General features: G+C 35.0%; 1 protein-coding gene across 1 annotated transcript in view; it reads left to right on the forward strand.

The window, feature by feature from the left end:
* LOC100378932 (uncharacterized) overlaps positions 1-22,078 on the forward strand; it is a 49,341-nt gene extending 27,263 nt beyond the window's left edge. The window contains exons 12-25 of the mRNA XM_085497752.1: positions 528-665; positions 1,211-1,386; positions 4,572-4,817; positions 8,522-8,658; positions 9,000-9,097; positions 10,304-10,451; positions 11,647-11,770; positions 11,877-11,992; positions 12,419-12,596; positions 13,194-13,226; positions 13,779-13,925; positions 17,107-17,415; positions 17,984-18,076; positions 19,401-22,078. Of these exons, the coding sequence (XP_085353878.1) occupies positions 528-665; positions 1,211-1,386; positions 4,572-4,817; positions 8,522-8,658; positions 9,000-9,097; positions 10,304-10,451; positions 11,647-11,770; positions 11,877-11,992; positions 12,419-12,596; positions 13,194-13,226; positions 13,779-13,925; positions 17,107-17,415; positions 17,984-18,076; positions 19,401-19,658 (2,201 nt within the window). The 3' untranslated portion in view covers positions 19,659-22,078. The remainder of the gene's footprint in view (positions 1-527; positions 666-1,210; positions 1,387-4,571; positions 4,818-8,521; positions 8,659-8,999; positions 9,098-10,303; positions 10,452-11,646; positions 11,771-11,876; positions 11,993-12,418; positions 12,597-13,193; positions 13,227-13,778; positions 13,926-17,106; positions 17,416-17,983; positions 18,077-19,400) is intronic.
* The last annotated feature ends 988 nt before the right edge of the window (positions 22,079-23,066 follow it).

Below are 23,066 nucleotides of genomic sequence, written 5' to 3' on the forward strand. Positions count from 1 at the left end.
ATGGAAAGTTTCTCAAAAGACAAAATTTCACTGAGAAACTACAATTGAATCTGAGAAAATTGAGCGAAAATAAGGCTTAGAGGGAACACTGCTGGGTGAGTGTTCTCGTATGTTTTCTATGTCTTGTACGTAGACTGGTCTAAGTACTGTACTCTTCCAACTTAGCACACAGAGTACTCAGCTCACAAAATTGTGATTTTAAGTGGGTGGGCGTTAAGTTAAGTACCCCACCCAAAAAATTGGTCAAAAGACAATATTCGCTCATGTGCCAGATGAGGAGGGATGGCACGTCCTTTTTCTGTGGAATTAAAATTGTGAAATTAGTTGCTAAACAGAATAGGGTTTAGTCAAGCATGGGCCCCAAGTCAGATGAATTTGGTATGCAAGTTATGACAACCAATAATCTACAAAAGCAATTTAATTCATAGAATGAGTCTTGTTCATCATCAAAAAGAACAAAGATTTGGAACGCATATCTTGTTTATGTATCATTAATCAGTCTATTTTAATCTTTTTTTTTTCTACAGGTCCTGATATTGTTGTTTGTGATGAGGGACACATTTTGAAGAATGATGCCTCCTCCATATCTGAGGCAATGCATAATATAAGAACATTGAGGAGAATATGTTTAACTGGAACTCCATTGCAAAACAATTTAGTTGAATGTGAGTAAACTTACGTTAGGAATCTTTTATTAAAAAGTTTTGACACCATGACATCTAATGTTAACTTTTTCACCACCAGAATTTCTTGCCCAAATTTTTCTGCACTTTTTTCTTGTATTCTACAATATTTCTGGAAATAAACCCTAATTTTGAAGCCAACAAACAATTTGAATCAATTTTCAGTTTTTAGCTGAAAAAAAAAATGTTTATTTTTGGTGCAGACTATGAACAGGACTATTTTGTGAATTTATGATGCAAAGAGGTGGTGAAACTGGTGGTAAAAAAGTTGAACATGCATGGCTGGTATTACCAACAACTGTTTTCTTTGAAAGTATAAAATACATGTTTCATCATTATGACAAACAAGCAAGCTTTTTCTGTCACTCGGAAGCTCTAGAATAAGGATTTTCAGCACATGCTTACTCCTTGCCATTCATGCTGACTCGATCTTGATGCTCGGCACGTAATGAGATTTGTAACATTAACACAACAAATGTGTCTGCCTTCTATATTATCTCGCATAACTATGCATTTTATTTTTTTAGATCATTGTATGGTTAGCTTTGTGAAGCCTAATTTGCTTGGTACCAGAAAAGAATTTTGTAATCGATTTGCCAATCCCATTATCAATGGGCAACATTTAGACTCTACACCTAGAGATGTCAAAATAATGAAAAAGCGTGCACACGTTTTACATGACCTTTTGTCTGGATGTGTTCAGGTAGGCAATAATCCCTCAAAATATTGGTAAATAGTAGGACAAAATGTCAACATATAAGCAGAACAAATATTTTTCAAAACATCTGTCTTTTAAATGGTTTGTATTACACAAACATTTTTATCTACAGTTTTTGTCAAGAGTTTAGATGAAAGCCATAGTTTGCAATCTTACTTTCTTACACAATTTCAGGGTTCTCCCCAGAAAAAATGCATAGCGCTGGGGCTAATTTGCATAATAATTTGCATATCATTTACATATCTTTCCTTCATTGATTAACAGAACTTATTTACAATTATGAATATTAGTGAGCTCAGTCACAGGGCAAATATTTTTTTTAATGGAATCAACACATTATGTTTCACAATTTAGAAGAGTTTGAAACATTCTCGAAATACAAATGCTGCAGACTAAAAACAAACACAAATACATTATTGTTGCAATTTAATTGTTTTGTAAAACGTTGAAGGAAACGCATTCAAAACGTTAAGCCAGATTTATGTTCACGAATCTCATAATTTTATTCACTCCAAAAACATTCTCCTTCAAAAAATCGATCACGTAATTAATTGACGTATTGTTGTAATTTATTATTCGTACCATCAACTTCTAAAACGTTTACAATTACAGTAATGAGCGAACAAATAAAGCTTCAAAACGATCATCAAAGTTACGACGTGACATAACTTACTTGGCCATGTTATACACCAGTTATAGCAATAATTCCTCAACAAATTTTACTTCTTTTTTTTTTTGATATGAAATGTAAGTAAAATCAGACTTATTTTTATCGGGAGCGATTATTTTTGATCACTTGATCGCTTCGGTAAAAAAAAAACAGACCCGCCATGATGTTTGTGAAACATTAGCATGTGTCCTTTGACCCGATGGGTCAAGAATTCCATTAACCAATCAAAATGCCGCATGGTAATGCCGGTAGAACCCGAAGTTTTCCGAATGGTAGTGAGCGTAAAAATTACATTGCGGAAGTAAAGCGATGTCGTAGCACGATGTGTTGGCATCGATTTCAATTGAAAACTGCATGACAGCTTTCGAAAGAGGTGATTTGCAATTTTTAAAAGGTAAATTAGGTCTTGAAAGAATAGTTTTTACATGATTCGCAATGATAACAATTCAAATGTATTTTACCAAATCACGCAATAAACACGTTGTTTTTTTCTTGAGTAGCGTGAACTGATCGTGAACTCCGATTTGACCATGTTATATCGAGGTGGAATTGATTTTGAAATAATTTTAGCTTTAAATTTAAAGACTGTGTCTATCGCAGAAAGTATTTACTTACAAACAAAGAGGTGCTAATTCCACAAATTTGACTAGCCGCTACGTATCGTGCGACTAGGTCTATTGTTTATAAATTATAATCCACGACTGGCAGGATGCGTGTCGGTCGGTACTTAATTATACCAACAATCAGACAATAGTCCTCGTCGGAAGCATTTCCGTGGTGGTCACTAATTTTGAGTGACGGTCGGGGCCGACCGGCGTGGCGAACAAAGCTTTTTCACATCTGATATTGGCATGTCAAATATGAAATCAAGCGCCGAGGTGGGAACACGTAGCGCCGAGGTCCCAAGTGAAGCGCCGAGATTCACAGGTATAGCGCCGCGGACCTCGGCGCTAAAAAGCCCTGGGGAGAACCCTGAATTTCTGACATGTTTTAACAATGCCTTCTTCACACACCTGAAAACACATATTGAAGCCACTTTTCAAAAGATACAACGTTGGCGCTGATATAACCTTATTTGTTACATATCTTTATTAGTCCCTGTTCGGACGCAGTCGAAAACAGGGACTTATGTTTTGACCTCCGTGTGTCCGTGCATGTATCTTAGAAATGCCTGGACCAATCACAATCAAACTTCACACATACATCATACATGATATTATACATATGCACATCAATTTGTTTCGTGATCTAATTCAAGACGGCCGAATGGCGGCCATTTTTGTGCTAAAAATCATCAAAATCAAGCATTTTTCAGCTGTTTACAGATGGATTTTGTTCAAACACTGTATATACATTTGACATTATAGGACCTTGATGCACATCATTTTGTTTCACGATCTGATTCAAGATGGCCGAATGGCGGCCATTTATGTACTAAAACATCCTAAAAATCAAGCATTTCTTAGCTGTTTACAGATGGATTTTGTTCAAACTTGGTATATACATTAGACATTATGGGACCTTGATGCAAATAATTTTGTTTTTCAGATAAGATTCAAAATGGCCAAGTGGCGGCCATTTTGTTTTAATGAATGTGGCTCTCATGCCATATCTCTGACTTGCTTTCACTGTTTAAATACTTAGATAGACAGATATATTGGTTTGACTATCCTATTCAAAATGGCCAAATGGTTGCCATTTTTGTGCTAAAAAATTATCAAATATCAAGCATTTCTGGATGGATTTCGTTCAAACTTGGTACATATATTAGACATTACGGGTTCCTGATGCACATCATTTATTTTTCAGATCGGATTCAAAATGGCTGTCTGGCGGCCATTTTGTTTTAATGAATGGGCTTCTAGACCCATATTTCCAACTTGTTTTGACTGATTATGTTCAAATTTTGAATATTCATTATACATCATGTCGTAGATAAACAGATATATTGGTTTGACGATCCTATTCAAAATGGCCGAATGATTGTCATTTTTGTGCAAAAAAAATCATCATATATCAAGCATTTCTGGCATTTATGGATGGATTTCGTTCAAACTTAGTACATACATTAGACGGGTTCCTGATGCACGTAATTTTATTTTTCAGATCAAAATGGCTGACTGACGGCCATTTTGCTTTAATGATTGGGGTTCTAGAGCCATATCTCTTAAATGCTTTGACTGATTATATTCAAATTTTATATATGTGTATGCATCATGTTATATATATACACGTATTCAAAATGGCTGATTTTGAATGCTGTTCCAGAGCAATATCTCTCAATATGGACAAGTACTTGTTTGACGATCAGATACAAATGTCAATCAGTTTAATGTTAAAAAATCATATTCCTGACATGGTTATATTCCAGCTATATTACTATAAACAAAACTATATATCTTAAATTTGATAACTAACGGGGACTGTGCCATGCATGGCTTGTTATATATTGAAACGTGTGGAGATCTCAGCAAATGTCAATAATGCTTGTTTTTTGCAGAGAAAAGACTATTCAGCCCTCACTAAATTCTTGCCACCAAAACATGAATATGTTGTGAGTATTCGTCTGTGTGAAAAGCAGATCCAGCTATACAAGCATTATTTGGAAACTAAAGCTTCCAATCCAAGTGAAGTTGGTGGTTATAAAGGATCTGGTTCTGGTTTGTTTGCTGATTATCAGGTGTTGTTGAGAGTATGGACTCATCCGCATATACTGAGACTTGGGACAATACGTGATCAAAATAGGGTCAGTCAAACTTTATTCATATTTGTGATGAAGACAAATGCACTCTTTTGGCTGCTATGTGTGCAAAGCACAAACTAGGAGTAATGATTCCTATAATCACAGACCTAAAATACAAACTGGGAGTGTATCATCAACAGCGACTTGTTTACTTACTGATTAAGTGTGGTGCTCATGTATTGCTTTTGAAAATATAAGTATATATTTAATCCTGTGTACAAAGCACAAAATGTGGGAGTCTTTGCAGTTGGTCTGTCTGTGTGTGTCTGCCTGCCTGCCTGCCTGCCTGTCTGTCTGTCTGTCTGTCTGTCTGTCTGTCTGTCTGTCTGTCTGTCTGTCTGTCTGTTTCGGGTAAAATCCATGTCTACTTATTTAGGGAACTGATCATTACCACCAAGCCGGTTTCCTGTGAGTCTCCTGCGGCATGCGTTTCTTTACCGTACCGGCCGCTGCTTTACCGTACCGGCCGCTGCTTTACCGTACCCGAAGGTCATTAGCCGTACCGGCAAGGCCGTTACCGTACTGGCAGGAGGCAATTCACACTTCTGACAAGTTAATTTATGCATTGATTTTCCGGTTTACCGGTAAAATGCCGACCTGTTTAAATTTCAGTTTTATGCACAGGATCGCCTGAGAAAGCAAAACTGTAGAATTGATTTGAGTAGAATTTGTTTAGTTTGTAGTTATAGTCTGTTTATAAATCATTTTGTTTATGTTTGCTATGCAGTAGCTTTCGAGGTCAAATACACCACCAGGTCAATTTGTTGCGTCTTTTTATTTGTCAGAGATTAAACTTTATCATTATTATTGCATAATATTTACATTCAAGTTGCGCGTGATAATGCTACACATGATTTTTTTGAGACCATGGAGCTCCCAGTACGTCCATGTGAACTGTTGGATATGACTACAGACGGAACTGCGTCTTTATTTTATATGATATTTTTATTTTTTTTAAATGGGGATCAGTGCTCCCAAATCAACTGAGCCGACAAAGTGGGTTACAAAAATAACAGTTCCATGAAAGTGGCTATATTTGTGTATGATGAATCCTGAGTCGGTAGTTTTGGCATGTAACCTAATGGTTTTGGTTATTGTTAAAAATGCACAGTGCAGACGTAATTTTGTTTTCATTTTTTCACTTTATCTGGCGCCAGTGCATGTGTGCTTGGATGTTTTTTTATTCAGTGATTGGGCTAAATATTTGACGACGTTGCCAACGTATTCAACATACGAAAATAGCATGTGTGTGCGTTTGCGTGAATGATAGATGCAGACGAGATTTCTCGTCGCAACGCGTTTTATTAGTTTATTTCCAACGCGAGTGGTCGGCGCCTTTGATTGCGTTTAGTTTGTTCTTTCATTCGCAAAATCTATCGCTGGCACCGTTTATTTTGTTATGTCTCACAACTGAATGTCCAAGCTGACTTTGTATTGGCTGTAATTATATTTTTTTTGTAAAACAAAAAAAGTCCCGACCTTTCCAGTCTAAATCGTATTCTGCCCCAAACCAAACAGCCCTTTTCAGGGCCAATCACATGTTCCAAAAAGAGATATACCGGCACACTTGCACACTCTGTTTTGTTATAATAAAGTTACATTGGGGATTGTTGGAGGAGGTGTGTAAATATCGGGTAAATATGTTTGGTCAATTCCATAAGCAAACTCACAAAATGAGGTCGAAAAGCAATAGAAAAATGTTGACCTAGAGCAAGGTCAAATTCCGTTTTACGCACTTGAATTTTATCTGGACTACGTGCACGCGTTGCGCGTGTTATTGTCAACAATGTATCAAAACAGATTTTCGAACGCCCAAGCCCGAATTTAAATACATGTGAGCTCGGCCAAGCGAGTCACGCTGACACATTATGCAAGTATCATCGAATTCATGCGACAGGTTGAGACGTTTTATTCAACGTCGTGGGTAAGCTACGATGTAGGACTGTCGTTTTATAGCGTTACAGGCGATCATGAATATGTGAATAACACACATATATTGAAAAAAAACCATGAAATTTCAGAAAGACATTTTTATTTAATTTATTTATTTGTATTTCGACGGTTGTCCGACTTTCTTTCCACTGTGTGAGCTACTGACAAATATAAACAAATAATTAACCCATCGAGTCCTCTAGTCGACTGGGACGTAACACTCTGTTGTACAAGTCATGTCCTTTTCAAATTATTCACTTTCAATGGGTGGGTAAAAAAAAATTCTTATTGTTTGCAAAATGCCCAATTAATTCATACATGACTCACGGTTACCGGCAAGGCGCCGATCAGTTACCGGGGCTTTGTTTACCATGCATTCATTAATCGAAGGTGATAAATAGTCGGTATTGGTCCTATCAGTACGGTAATTGTCCGGCCGGTACGGTAACGCAACGGTCGGTACGGTAAAGCAACGACCGGTACGGTAAACCGAGTCAAACTCACAGGAAACCGGATGGGTGGTAATGATCAGTTCCCTTACCCAATTTGCATAATGATTAGTACATTTTTGGCTTTTCCACTGATGTCTTGATAGATGTAATAGGACAATGCACAGATCTGATAGATGGAATATGAATTACTTAATTTGCATAATTAATCAATTTTCAGCTTTTCATATTTTAAGTACTAGTCATTACTTTTCAATGAAACTTTGTACATAGATGATCTAGAACTATGCAGAGCCCTGATTAGGCATGGGTAAAAATATTTGCATATTAATCAGCTAATTTGCATAATTTGATAATAATACTAATTAATACAAGTACAACTTATCACGTTTCAATAAAACTTGCTGCATAGTTCTTCGACATTGCACCACAGATCTGTTTGGTTTTGAGTAAAAATCTGTGCATATTAATTACTTAATTCGCCAATTTCCAACTTTCACACTGATATCACAAGTACTAATTATTCAATTTCAATGAAACTTTGTATATAGATGCTCTAGAAAAATGCACAGACCTGCTCAATTTTGGGTTAAAATCAAATCATATTAATTACCCAATTTGTATAATAATTCATTGATTCTAATCACATTTCTTTGACAGTTCTTTTCTTAATTCAGTAAATCTTGGTACATATATACTAACACACTGATGATCAAATTAGTTTTGGGTTTGTATACATCTATAATAATTACCTAATTTGCATAATAATTTACTCTTTAGCTTCCCACTAATTTAGTTGAGATTACTTTATAATCACTATACATCACTTTATAATGAAACTTTGTACATGTGTGCTCTGAAACCTATGAGAACCTAACTCTATGCATAATAATATAATAATAATGCATATTAGTTGCCAAGCTTCTCGTTTGAAAAGCATTAATTTAATTTAATTAATTTTAATGTGTCTCCAATACTCTCGACACACTGGAGTTCTTTCTAAGTTTTCTTCGATCTTTATTAGAAACGCGTCTTTAAAAAAAATTTGTAAACAAAAAATTCCATTAATCATTCAAATACTCTGGTATATTCATGCTCTGTAATTCACAAAAGTGCTTGCACTACTAATAGAACAAATAATGTCGCTTTTTGGGTGGAGGGGTGGAGGGGTCTGGTACTAGTTTGCAGTTTAATGATTTATATTTGTTTGAAATATCAATCTGCATTCAAAATGAGCTAATTTGCATAATTGGTTTTACATGGAATTATTACCAGCGATAACAATGATTCGTAATGACACTAATCATTTTGATTCTTTTGTTATAGAGACGATATGATGACAGTGATTCAATGGATGATTTTATAAATGATACGGATGATGATGAAGATTCCGCTTCAACTAAATCTAGTAGTGATAGTGATGATGTTATTGACATCACTGAAGATAAACTTCCCGCAAAAAGGTAATTTCCTGTTTAGAGCAGGCATTCACAGCAAACTTTGCTCAGAAAAGATGCATTTCCTACTTATTTGTCAAATACTTTCAGAATTTGATGCAAAATTTATCGATTTTTGGTGAGATGCAAATGACTTGAATTTCTTAAATTTAAAGTGTCGTAGTGAGTTGTTTAAACGATCAAGCCAAATGTGGAAAAAATTTGGAGATTATTGATTATACATTATTGTATATGTGGTATTGATTGACCAATGAGAATGCATCATTTCAGTAAGTATGATATATTCTAAAAATATATTGCAGTGATAACAGGTAGAGTTAATTATTTTCAATACACTCTATTCACAGGAAACGTAGACGCGTTAACGACTCCGATAGCAGTTTAGAGGTGGTTAATACTTGGAAAAGTAGTACCAGAGGTGGAGAGGGGAAAGGAAGAGATGCAGGTATGATCAGAGCATTAACCTTTTTGCCATCAGGCTTTTTCGCCAAAATTTGTTTGCTCATTTTTTCTTAAATTCTTCAATATTTCTGGAAATGAACTTTAATTTTGGAGCCAACAGACAAAATTTGAGTGAATTTTCAGTTTTTACTAAAAAAAATTGGCTAATTTTGTCCCAATTTTCTGAAGGAAAGTGCAGACTATAATGGAACGATTTAGTGAATTTGTGATGAAAAGTAGGAACTCGTGGTAAAGGTTGACCAGATTCCTCTACAAAACTGAAAGTTGTAAATGTCTGTCAGATTTGGCGTCATTTCATAACTTAATTTTTACATCTGTCTTTAGAAATTTCAAGCTAAAATGAAGAATATTTGCATATTTTTTAACTTTCACTATTATGGGTTCATGTCATCGAAGAACAAAAAATACGAGAAAAAGTTGGGACTGTTTTTTGAGATACAAGAGTCTAAAATGTCATGGGGAAAGGTCATTTTTACATTGGTTTCTATGATGAAATTATTTTTCATACCTCAAAATGAAGAAGTTGTAATTGATATTGATTCAAATTCAAATATTATTAAAACGTTTCAAATTTTTTTATTTGATTTGGTCAGTTTCTATTATGTACAATGAATTTCTTTCCCACAATGGATTGTATATATGTGTAAGTAACCTGTACAGTGTTGAAAAATGATTTCAAATCAAACTGCCCTAAGGACACGAGTGAAATCTACACTGCAATATCTCTCAAGAAATACATGTAAATTTCTTTTCTGAAATTAATGAATTTACAGTGTTTGATTTATGGGTCATTGTCACATGTATGAACACCTTTTTTTTCTACAATTGATATTTTCAGATCTTACCAAAAAGGTATTGATTACACATACAAGTTGAGTTCAGCTCAGCTCGGCTCTGAATTCAGAAATACCATTTTTTTTGCTGTAACCTTGCCAGTGTTATGTGTGACACAGGCGTATTCTTTTAGTTCTCTTTCTCATGGTCTGATTTATGTTCTCTAATTATTAAAGCAATTTAGTGTGCGTTTTAAACAAACCATGTATTTTGTTTGCATTGACCCTCCCCAAATATGACATTGATTGACTGGCTACTGGAGATTTAATTTGACCAATGTATATGTAACACTTGCTTGCCATTTTGAATATTACTGCATATATTACATGCAGATGCCTGTTAATATTTTGAATAGATTCAAGATCACAGACTCCTATATTAATTGATACAAGATGGTATAGTGAGATAGTGACACCTGAAGATGCATACAACATTGAACTTGGTGGAAAGTTGGTTCTTTTAATGGATGTACTTCAACTATCTGAAGATATTGGTGATAAGGTGTAAGTTGTAAACAAAAATTCATTACTTTCTTTTCAATTATTTTTTTTTGCTGCATTCTTTTGAGTTTATTTTGCCAGTTTGTCTTGTGATGTACAATAACAGGTTTTTTTCTAAACAGGGACGCAGCGCCCTGATACTCTCGAATGCTGATTGAACTTTCAAGTCGTAAATATATTTCTTGAGTCGTGCACTTCCGTGCTGCCGTACAACATGGAATCTTTCTCAAATATATTTTTCTCTGTGAAAACTTCCCAGCAACACAAGCTGACAATGTGTCTGGACACCAAAGACACTAAAATTACTCCAAAAATATTTCAATCGCGCAGAAACCTTCTGATATGGCGTTTCCAGGTCTATCGTCTGTGTGTGCTCTCTCTTGTTCATTTTTTCTAAAAAAAAACCACAATTAAATGCCAGATGTGTAGCATAATTATATCTGTCCAGCATCACTCAGCTGTGAGAGGAAAATACACACTGCTCGATTATCAGGTTCTCAGATTTCATAGTAGAGAAAATGGCATCCAGTCAGTTCTACATAAAGTGTTCAGTCCCATGTGCTGTCCTATCTTAGGTCTACATAAAACAAAATCACAGCATTTCTTGTAGCATCCAGTAATTAATAGACAATTTTCTGTTCACTTCGAGATCCTGCGTTATGCGTGAAATCAAACGTACAAACAGGACAAACAAAGGTCATAGCATCGTAGAGGTGGCAAACATCGCGTGGGATTCGATAAACACTAAAGTATTTGGGGGGTATTTCCATGCTTAATAATGTGCTGTACACATTTGATGATGGTCAATTTAGATGAAGTAGGGGTATCTAAATGCAATATTGTCCTGTCAAAGATCGACCTTTCGACTTTGAGCTATGAACAAAAGAAATTCTAATTCAAAATCAAATTGTTCGATTTTTACGACAGACGTTTGGCGTGCATCTTTCACACAACTCGTCAGATCTCGCAGTTGAACGGAAAATTGGCTATTGTTGTGGTGAACTTTAATACCCTCCATAGAGGTCAGTGGAATACAAGTCCAGTACTGTATTTAACAGGCTTCCCACTGTAAATTACAGTAAGTCTGCTTAAAATACTGAGAATAAATTACGAATAAAACAGAATCGTGTATTGACCATTTGCTTGAATCTCGGTATTCTAGTTTTGTCAACTAATGAAGATGTTCTATTGCTAATAGGTTAGTGTTCAGTCAGAGTTTACTGTCACTTGATATTATTGAGGACTTTTTAGAATATATTGAGACTAAAGCTGAAGAGGCTAATACTGGTGATGGTGAAGTTGAACCAGACCCAATCTTAAAGGTAAGTTTTGATTATGTTTGTAGTTGCCATTGTCCTTTGATTTTTCCTGCATTGATTGATTTTACCTATTCATCACTAACATCTGTTTTATATGCTTCTACCACAGTTTGCTACACAGGGTGCATGGGTCAAAGGCATTGATTACTTCCGAATGGATGGATCAACTTCGGCGCAAAATAGGAAAGCATTCCAGGATCTTTTCAATGATCCTGAAAACTTAAGGTAAACAGATCTTGCATTTAAGATATCATATTTTCTTTTTTTTATAAGTGAGTTTACTGTCAAGCAAGCCACATTTTAACCATCCATCATAACTTTATGTGGGGATTACATCGTCACTACGTGACTCCTGTCGATCTCAAGCAACAGAACAAAGTTCTCAAGTCAAATGTTACTTACTTGTCAACTGCCAGGTTCCAATCCATCGGGTTCCTAATGGTACACGATGAATGCAATTTTCACCATACACAATGTATGTGTGCTTCTATTCATGATGCGCTTCTAATTGAGCAAACTTGTGATATTAAATATTCATAACACAGAAACCGCCTCACCACATCTATGTTCCTATCAGTACACTTGGAAAAAAATCACAATGCAAAGTGTATTACAGTTCCTAATCTAATTATTATAATTTTTTTTTCACAGGGCCAGGTTATTTTTGATTTCCACTAAAGCTGGTTCTTTAGGTATAAATTTAGTAAGTGCTAATAGAGTGATAATATTTGATGCTTCATGGAATCCCACTCATGATGTGCAGTCTATATTCAGAGTTTACAGATTTGGGCAAACCAAAGCGTGTTTTATTTATAGATTTCTAGCACAGGTAAGGATCAAGACTAAAATATTCACTTTGTACATGTAATATTGTGCTTGATTGATAAATTATTGCAATAACTGATCCAAGGGTTTTTGCCCAATTTGAAGAATTTTTCTAATCTTATATCTTACTAAGGCAAGTGATTCAGTGAGTGCTTGCACTTATCGTTTATACTATAATGTATTACAATTTAACACACATTGCCTGTTGATGTAGTTTTTCTTCATTCATTTTGGCTATCCATCAGCAAGCTACTGTAAAATACTTTATTTTCACTGGAATTTATTTTCGCTGAAAAGACTTTTTAGGTGTGTTATATGGAATTTATTTTCACTGATTTTTGGCGAGTTGAATGTAAAAATATAGGAAAACAGGTAATATAGCGAAAATAGCGAAAATTAATTCCAAGCGAAAATAAAGTATTCCACAGTATAGCATGTGTTGAATAATTGTTGAGTCAAGTTTCTTTAGAAATCTCTGACTAGTGGCGGTCAATCAAAGTACCGACATTGGCAGCATGTTGTTTGTATCCTAGAGAGAACACTATTATGTAAGCAGTTGAAGTATGTAATGTGTAATAACATTTTTGGTTTGTTTTTGAAGGGTACAATGGAAGAGAAGATATATGAAAGACAGGTATGCTTTCATCTCAATTTTTAAATTCACAAATAAATTGTGTTTATAATTGTAATAAGACACCTTAATGTTTCAATTGTGTATTGTACTTCAATGACACTAATGCCCATATCTATGTATTGCTGAATGTCGAGGGTATTGTTCAACCAAATTTTATAATTCAACTTCACAAGGAGCATATGCAAGCCTGGCTTCCCTATATGGGTGCAACAAATTTCATATCGGGCTCCTATTTTACTCGCAGGTTAATTGAAGCAGTACTGTAAAATCTGTATTAGAAACTGCGGCTTCTATTAAAATGGTACAATCCAATAGAGGGGGTGCGGCTTCTATTGGAGCATCTACACATATGAGAAATGATGATTTTTTGGTTCCCAATTGTTTAAAAAGAATGGGTGCGACTTCTATTAGGGATGCGGCTTCTAATACAGATTTTACGGTAGTAGTGTTGAAGGATACAAGACCATGGTGTATAGCCTAAACTTAAACTCACAACCCTGTGTCTACCACTCAACAGAAATAACCAATAACACTTTCCTTTATTTAATGCAGGTTACAAAACAGTCATTATCTCGTCGTGTCGTGGATCAGTTCCAAATTGAACGCCATTTTACCTCATCTGATTTGGCAGAGCTTTACAACTTCAATCCAGATGTGTATGATCCTGATAAAAACCAACCCACGCCTATGTTGCCAAAGGTCAGTCAAATAAAATATATATAAGTATAATATTCCTTTGCACAGCAATTTTGGGCTTGTATTATATTCTTGCTTCTATTGTTGTACCATGAAAACCCTCAAATAAGAGCCACTTTGTAACACTTTCATTTCTGGGTGGTGCTTATTTGAGGTAACATTTTGACAACTTTGTAGCCAGTGGCTCTTAAACCAGGGTGATCAAACTTTGTCATTGTGAAATGGGGAAGGGATAGGCAAACACACACACAACCAAAACAGACAAATAATTATTATTATTAATGATGTATCATTGCAATTAATTTATTCTGTAAAAATACTGTTATGGGAATAACAAATGTCAAATACATAAGAACGGCTGCTCGCCGACTGTGCTGCTTAGCGTACACGACGATTCGACGTTTCACCGACAATGTGTAGCGATGCCTGAAGTCATGTTTCACTGACAATGCGTAGCGATGCCTGAAGTCGGATTTGGTAGCATTCTCAGAGTCTGGCCCACACTTGTAATTCCGTTGTACAATTGTTTACCATGTCTGGTACGGCAAACTCCAATTTTTTTTCTTGAAAACTGGGAATAACTTGCGTGGCTGTGGCTGGCGTGGTGGTTGATTTGGTGACGATATAAAATAGTTTCAATAGAATTTATTTGACCAGCAGCGACAGGAGCATGGAACGAATGAAAAAAATTATGCCCAATCATTTGTATTTATGGCAAAAACACGTTTTTCTACAGATTTTTACAGCTTGGGTACTTGGGCATTGTTTTAATTGCGCTAGACGTCTGAAAGTACAGCTTTGGTTTATACATTTCCTGTTTCATAATCAAGCCAGCTTATAATGATATGTTAATGATATTCACGTACTTCACTGTCCAGGCAAACGGGGTCAAACTATAGCCCCACCCCTATATAACCAAATACAAAACGATACCGAGAAAGTAACAATTACATGTATTAAAAATAATTTCCTGTGACCAATCGGTGAGACTAAATCATTTACGAAAGCCCAGGCCTGTTACAAGGCATTTTCTAATTGGTACAAGTCCACATTATTTTCAATTCTCACAAATAGCTAATTTAAATATTTGGGTCAGGCGGGTCACGTCGACTTCACTTTGCTGTAAGACAAGTTGATCGCGCAAAGTTTGTGGAACTAATCCATTCGACTTCAATTTTGATTATTTTCGGCAAGAGAGTCCTCTCCAAACTAATGCCAGTTATTTTGTCACTTCCCTGAACATTTTGTCTCGAATCACCCCAAAACGAACGTCTCAAATGAAATGCCAAAAATAACCCAAAATCACGATCAGCGAGAGTGGGCTGCGTAATCATTACATTCTCACAGTCAGAGCTAAGTCACGATCCCTCAAACGTTGCCAGGACCGGATTAACACCTCTGTTTCCCCCCACGCTAACCAAATTTCTCCCACGCTAAGGAAAAAATCTTTTGTTTTCTATTGACTTCCTGTTCCGGTCCGTCTGTGAGAAAGTATTTTCGATACCTCCGATTTTCCGATAAAGGCGTTCTAAAATCGTGACGTTTTTTACTTGGTTATAAAGACAACATTGGCAATGGATATCTCAACGTGTCCTTCGGTGTTTCGGCAAAAAATATAGTTAATACTAAATAGGTCGATTGTGTGTCAGAAATTTAAAATAGACAAGTTGACAGTCACATTCACGCTCTCAGTGTATTTCTTTCGTCTGTCATTCTTCCGTTCTCAATTATACTGGACATCAGGCAAGCTATGGGGATAATCTTTATTTGTCTCACACCTTCTGTGGGGCAATAAACAATGCAGGGTGGAAGTGAGGCACGACAAGCTTGTGTCTGCCTGATTGTAAACAACCGGTTTCTTATTGACAAAACCACTCAACTCTTGGTGGCTCTTAATGGAGGGTCAAATGTAACAAATTTTCACTGAGTGGCTCTTAATTTTTACGGTGATCATATACATGGATGGACTTGACTGGTCTGATTTCTTTTGAACTTTTGATGATAGCCATGGCAATTGTCTCCAGTGTGGTTGATCATTATTACCTTTCTATCTTGCCATCAAATTATTACACATTGTTTGAAATTTACTTTGATGTAATGCACATTCCCCATACTGTTACGAGAATAACCAACAATCATATCTATACTCTTTTGAATGTATTAAATTAGACCACTCACATTGACACATTCATGATTATTTGTCATATTCTAACATTTTCACTTGTTGACGGCTATAGCGTGAAGAAAATAGAATTGCATCTCTGACTGATGCAAATTATTGCTCTGTTTTTCGATTGAAAAAAACAAACACCCATGACACAAATTTACAAAAAAGTCCCATCCCATATTACCAAATATAGTATATTTTATTTGATATAAAATCACGAAGTGAAAACATGAATTATGTCAACAGAACATAGCACAAGCACAATGTAAAATAGACCTAACATTCCCACACATTGCACATTATATCAACAAAGCAAAAATACAATACCTTCAATTCCAAAAACAAACCTCTTTGAAAATTGTAAAAGGACCCTGACCCCTTATGATAATTCACATACCCCTTGATTGTCTGGCATGTCCATTGGCAAGTTTCTACTATTTCAGTGAAAACAAAGGCGACAAGTCAAGTGGTTATACGATGGAATTGATACATTGCACCATCAATAAATTAAAGTTTTCTATGTACATGTGAGGCGAAAAAAGCTTATAGAAAATGAAATGCCTCGCAATATTTAAATTTTGATCCCCAGGATAAAAATATACAAATATACTACAAGACTGGAGGGAAGAGAGGGCGCATGCTTATAAAATTACTATGTAACTATTATTGGTGCTTGTCAAGTTGTCGTTTTGCTCTGCTCTGCTCAGGTTTTTAGTATTTCAAACCTTGAATTATTTTGCAAAAATGGTCATTTAAAAATGTTGTCATCCACAATAATGTACATTAAACATATTGCTAACATATAATGTTTGTTATAGTAGCATATTTCTATTTTATTCACAAATCTGACAATTTTTGCGATTTTTTTTTTCTTTCTTTTTTTTCTTTTTCATTTTTTCAAGTTGCGAAGTGGCCAAGAAAAACAAGCATTAGCCACTATAGCTAAAACTATTCCATTCTTAGCAAAAAATACCCAGCATACTATTGCTGTTAACAGGATATTGTTTTGTAATACAGGATTTCATTCTTGCTGAACTGTTGAGTAAAAGAAAGGAATGGATTGTTAAATTTCATGAGCATGATTCTCTGTTGGAAAATATTGAATCTGAGGAACTGGATGAAGAAGAGCGTAAAACTGCTTGGGCTGAGTATGAAGCTGAGAAAGAGGGTCGTTCTCTATATCAACATGTTCCAGAGGTACCGGTAGCTCCAGATGCAAGACAACATTTCCTTCAACAGTTGTATATTCAACAACAACGGTTACATCAACAACAACAGTCGTCTCCAACACAGCAGTATTATAGCCAACAAGTTCAACACCTTCAAGTAAGTTAAAAATTGTTTTGACAAATCTGGAACTAAAAACGTAAACTTAAGTAAATATTCAATACGAATTAATGCAGAATTAAATTGGTACAATAATACCTTGTGAAAATCAAAGAAATTCCTTCATAATCGAGGGGCAAGGTGGCCTTAGAATTTTCAAACATTACTTGCAGTCTCCCAGTATTTCTGTTCTTCTTCTGTATGTTGAGCTGTTTCAGCTTAGACGACCTATTCAAATTCTTCTATAGGTGTTAGGAAGCATCTGGGAGAAGCGCTGTACTGGAAATGCAACTATTAGGCTACTGTTTAATTCTAAAATATGTGATTGTTGCTGCAAATCAAACAATAAAATCTAGTTTCATGCCAACGCGCGTACCAAATGTAAATTTATGTTGCCTAAATTTATTGAATCTATATGTTAATATCTGATAGCTGAAAAAGCCCAGCCATGTTAGTATAGTTGTATACTTCCCTGACCCTTTCTGTAATGCCTGCAAGCAAATAAACCTACAATGTTTGCATATGAAAGCCTTGCTGGTGTGTTAATGTTCCAATATCACTGTTACAGCGTTTACTGACAAACGGATCACAGTTGTTACACAGTGGAGAAAAGATTCTACAACAGACAGTTCCTCAGCCTGGTTATGTACAACAATACCGAGTAAGTATGAAGAGCGAGTCAAGATTAGCACTTGTCTTGTAAAATGCTGCCTGTTAGTAGCTAAAGGTAGAGATGCTGATTCATGGGCACTTGGGAGTGAAATTTTTTTTTTTTTGCTTTTTATTATCCAAACAGTCTAGGCTATTAAAATTGTTACTATTAAAATTTTGTAGAATTTTGAATAGTGGAACATACTCAAGATGATTTTAAAATATATATAACAAGTACAAACATTCTCTCTTTTGAATGCTTAGCAAGATTTAGCAAGGCTGTACATAAGTAATAAAAAAGAAACATGGTAAAAAAAGAAATGACGGAATCTCCATATTATGCACTATATTTAACTTTTAACAAAACGATAATAGGTTTAAATTTGGAACTGTTACAGCCATTTTAATTATGAGTATTAGCAAACTTCTTACTGAGTGAATGGTTATGCAAATTAGCAATTATCTCAGCTGCTTTTCAGTGCACATCCCAGAACTTTAAAAAAAATAGCTCTTAGACGCTTCAACCTTTTGTTTTGAAATTTTCACAAATGATTGACAATGTGTTTATCTTCAAAACGCAGTCGGGGCATTGTTTTTGCTTGAACAGTGTTACAACAATCATACAGACAACTAGCCTGGGTGTTAATTTATGCATAAACTTGAAGTAGTGAAATTTCAAACTGCAGTGTCCATGAAAAAAAAAATACTTACAAAATTTTAAAATTCATACAATAAGCTTTCCGAAAATATATAGTTTTGTGGACAAGGGAGGTCATCTTGTTTTCCTAATTAACTAATTAAAATACCTGTCAGGTAAACTGCATCTCTACCTTAAATAAATTGCAGCATTAGAAACCTTGTCTTTTGAAAATTGCCTAGGAACTTAAACTGGCTATCATGAACACAGTAATGTGAGTGACTAGAGGTTTACGCGGTTTATATTTTGGTGAAATAAGGAACTGGAAAAAAGAAAAAACAAGCAGCCTGTTGGCTGAGATAGCTCCGCTGTTAGCAATGCACATTTCAATTATAGAACTGAAGATATCATTAGAAAATGAACAATATGTATAGTATCAAAGCAATCGAACAAGAATTAGAAAATATCCATCAAAATTAGATAATTGAAGATATCATCACGACAGCGGAGCTAAAAAAAAGGTCTAGTATTATGTATATGGCCAAACTGATATTTGAGCGACACATTATTACAATGAATGCAACTTATGATTGATGTGTGCTTGTAGTAAACTAGAATCAAGCATCTTTTTTTTTATCATAAACAAAATAATTTTATATTATGTGGTGATAGAATTATATGTATTGTTTGTTGTCAGGCAACATCTCACATGAGATTGGTACAACATTTGTCGGGGCTTCCGCAGCAAGGTGGTGCTGCTGCTTCATCTTCAGCTCGAAACATGCTGCAACAAGTAATTAATCATCAAAGTCGTCTGGCAACAGTACGGGATACTTTAACCTCGCAGAGACAGTCAAATCCTGGATACACCATACTTGTACCACAGCAGCAGCCGCCGCCGCCGCCGCAACCAAGACAACCTCCACAACAAACTGAAGATATTATCATTGAATAACATCCATATAATGTTATGCTTGTTGCAGTCAGTTATTTTACCTATTAAGTATATATTAGGTCTACTAAATGGTAACTGAACCTAATCTCTTCCCACCCAAAATAATTTTAATTTTTTTATTTGCATATGTACAGCAGAGGTACATTACTTGGGGTTTGCAACACGCATAGTACTGTATGGTGACATCATGTCAAGATCCCATTCAAGTCTCATCTCGTAGATAGCGAGACTGATGCTACGACCTTCAAACATGAAATAGGCGGTTTGTAATAATCAATAAAACATGTATTACCACATTCATAGTGAAAAAAATTAATACATCGAAAATGTACAGAAAATAAAGTTATCGTAATCCGTCATATCGTGAGCAGCTATTTTGGTCCACCTGGACGTTCCAGTATCCTAGTTACCTCGGGCATGCGCATTCGCATTTTTCTGAGTTGGAATGCTTATGCGAGAGCGAGATTGAAACGGGATCTTGGTATCATGTCACCGTAGTTGTAAACCCCAAGTAATGTACCTCTGGTTACAGTCATTATATTGTTGAAATAGTTGTTTGACTCTAAGGTGGTATATTTATCTTAGCATGCTGTTCTTATCAACAGTTTTTACTTCCATATAATTCTATATGTGGGTTATGTTTCTCACTTACATTTTATTCTATGGTATCTAAGGTATCCATACTGTAGAACTGTCATTGCTGTTGACTTAAAACTCTTAGCGTTGAACTTAACAGCATAGTCTTATTTCTTATTGAATATTTTGTTATATTTATGTAAACCAAACTACCATAAAAGGATTAGAAAAAAAATCAACCTAACCAGCAATATTCCTCGTGGTTTTCTAACAAAATCTGCATTAGAAGCTGCATTCCTAATAGAGGTCACACCCATTCTTTTTGAACAATTGACAACTGAAAACTAATCATTTCTCATGTGTGTAGATTGTATCCCCTCTGTTGCAATATACTGTAAAAGGGTTAATTATTAACTGGGTTTTAATTTCGCTTACTTGAAAATGCACTAAATTAAAACCCAGTGAATATGTAAAATTTAGCACAGAACACATTATCTAAATGATAAAACCGTGAATTTAAATATGCTTAAAATGCAAAATCAGCGAAATTTAGTCATTTTACTGTACCATTTTTAATAGAAGTCATGGCTTTTAATACAGATTTTACAATAGCACTATTGATACCATTACAAAATGTTATATTTTAATTATCAATATTGATATTTCCAAACTGAGCTACATTGTAACACTGGTGATTGGGTTGCTTTTTCATTCACAGTAAAAATTAGATGGGTTTTACATTCACATTCAAATTGAATACGGGATTATGATTATTCCTGCAAGTTAAAATCAGACAATGAATATTTCTTCAGTGCTCCACTGATCTTTCAATGGTCTGTTAAAACTTTCTAACATCCATAGATATGACAGCAGGATGTGTGGAGGAAGTTTTTTCTTTTGCTGGATTGGTTTCAGAAGGAGTAGCCAGACCATGGAAACAAGGGTTTCAGTTTTTTTTCTATTGGTTCAGAGTGTTAAACAGGGTAAAATTTTAGAAAGGCTCCTGTTTTGTTTTACAGATAATTGTATACGTTCCTTACAGCAGTTAACATGAGAAATTTTCAAGTCCATTTTCTTCAACTACCATTGCTCCTTATTAAAACAAAAATTGTTTAACAATATGTAAAGAAAATAGTATGTGATCATGAAATGCGATGGAATTTGTATATACACATGTTTTAGGACAAGTGCTTGTTGCTTTGTTAAAGCAAACTTTTCTTTACTATGGAACATCCAGGTTACTGTACAACAATATGTTCCTGATGGATGTTCAAAAAATAATTAAATTACTGTAGAACACATTATTTTCGCTTGGTATTAATTTTCGATGAAAGAATGATTCAGTGAAAATGAAATCAAGTGAATATACCTTTTTCCCTATATTTTACATTCAACTCGTCAAAAATCAGTGAAAAATAAATTTCATTCAGCGAACATTAATTCCAGCTAAAATAAAGTATTTTACAGTAGCTACCAGTACCTGTGTTTTGTCTAGATGACTAATAGATGTCCGTCCGATGTTGAGTGGGCATGACACATTGTCAATTTATCTAGTGCTATCTTGTGTGATACGATTTTTAATATATTGCATTCTGGTGTGACCTGGTTGTCATGTCGTAATTATTCATGATACAATTGTCAAATCCTCTATATTGTATTCTGGTGTGACAAAGTTGTCAATTTATGTTGCACTCTATCAATTTGTGAAGTGATACGTTTTGTTGGTAGTTTATTGAAAAGTTATTTGAATATTGTATACTTTTGTACTTCCTTGGTGCAATTACCTAATCTTTGTTAAATATGAAATAAAGGCATTTTACCATTGCTGCAGGTGAAAATGTAAACTATCAGTCTTGAGTCTCTTGCCATGGTTTACGGATATTGTCTATATCCGGGGTAGGGCAGGTGTAACATTGAGGGCCAGAATATAAATGGTTATTGTCCCGGAACTATGACTCGCGTGTGTGAAGCACAGTGAGTCTTTGCAGTTCCACTGATAATGCATGCATATAATTCGTCAATTTTCAGCTTTACCACTATCAGGTATGAAACATCGATTTGCATTAGTTAGTTTTTATACCATTTCAATGATTCTTGGTACATAGATGTTCTATGACAATGCACAGACCAGATTAGTTTTGGCTTGAAATCTGTGCATAATGAATCTTGGTACATGTGTACTCTAACACAACGTGATGATCAAATTAGTTTTAGGTTTCTATATGCATAATAATTTACTTAGAATACCTGCACCCTGAAACAATATACAGACCTAAATCTATGTATAATTCATTATTAGCCCATTTCTGATATCGAAAAAAAAAATTTAATTCATCGCAGAGGTGCTCTGGAATTAATCAAATGTATTTTCTGTGTGTATTATAAATTTCGATAATGTTATGCATCTCAAATAGACAAAAATTAGTTGTCAAGCTTCTAGTTTGTAAAGCAAATCTTTAATTTTAATATGTCTCAAATACACAAAGGAGTTTTTTCTGAAATTCGTTCGATTTTCAAAGCAGTTTGGCAACTGATGCTGTCTTTCGCATATTCTGCCCATTGACCAATCATGCAGGATTCTTGAGATAATTGAACAGAATGTGTCCATGCACCACTGAAATTTGGTGTTGAAAACTACCTGCTCAATTGCTTCCCCTCGTGCAAGGTATACAATGAAATAGTTTGTACATGTATGCCTATCCAATCATTAGATGCGAATTGTAGAGCTGATGAAGCTTCAGTGGAAGTCTTAATCTCAAATGAAATGCCATTTTTTGGGGGTAAATGGCCCACAATTAGCTTACATTGTACTTGCTTTACATATTGGAAGTC

The sequence above is a fragment of the Saccoglossus kowalevskii genome, chromosome 4 (genome assembly GCF_978046115.1).
Source record: "Saccoglossus kowalevskii chromosome 4, keSacKowa6.1, whole genome shotgun sequence".
Classification (NCBI taxonomy): Eukaryota; Metazoa; Hemichordata; class Enteropneusta; family Harrimaniidae; genus Saccoglossus; species Saccoglossus kowalevskii.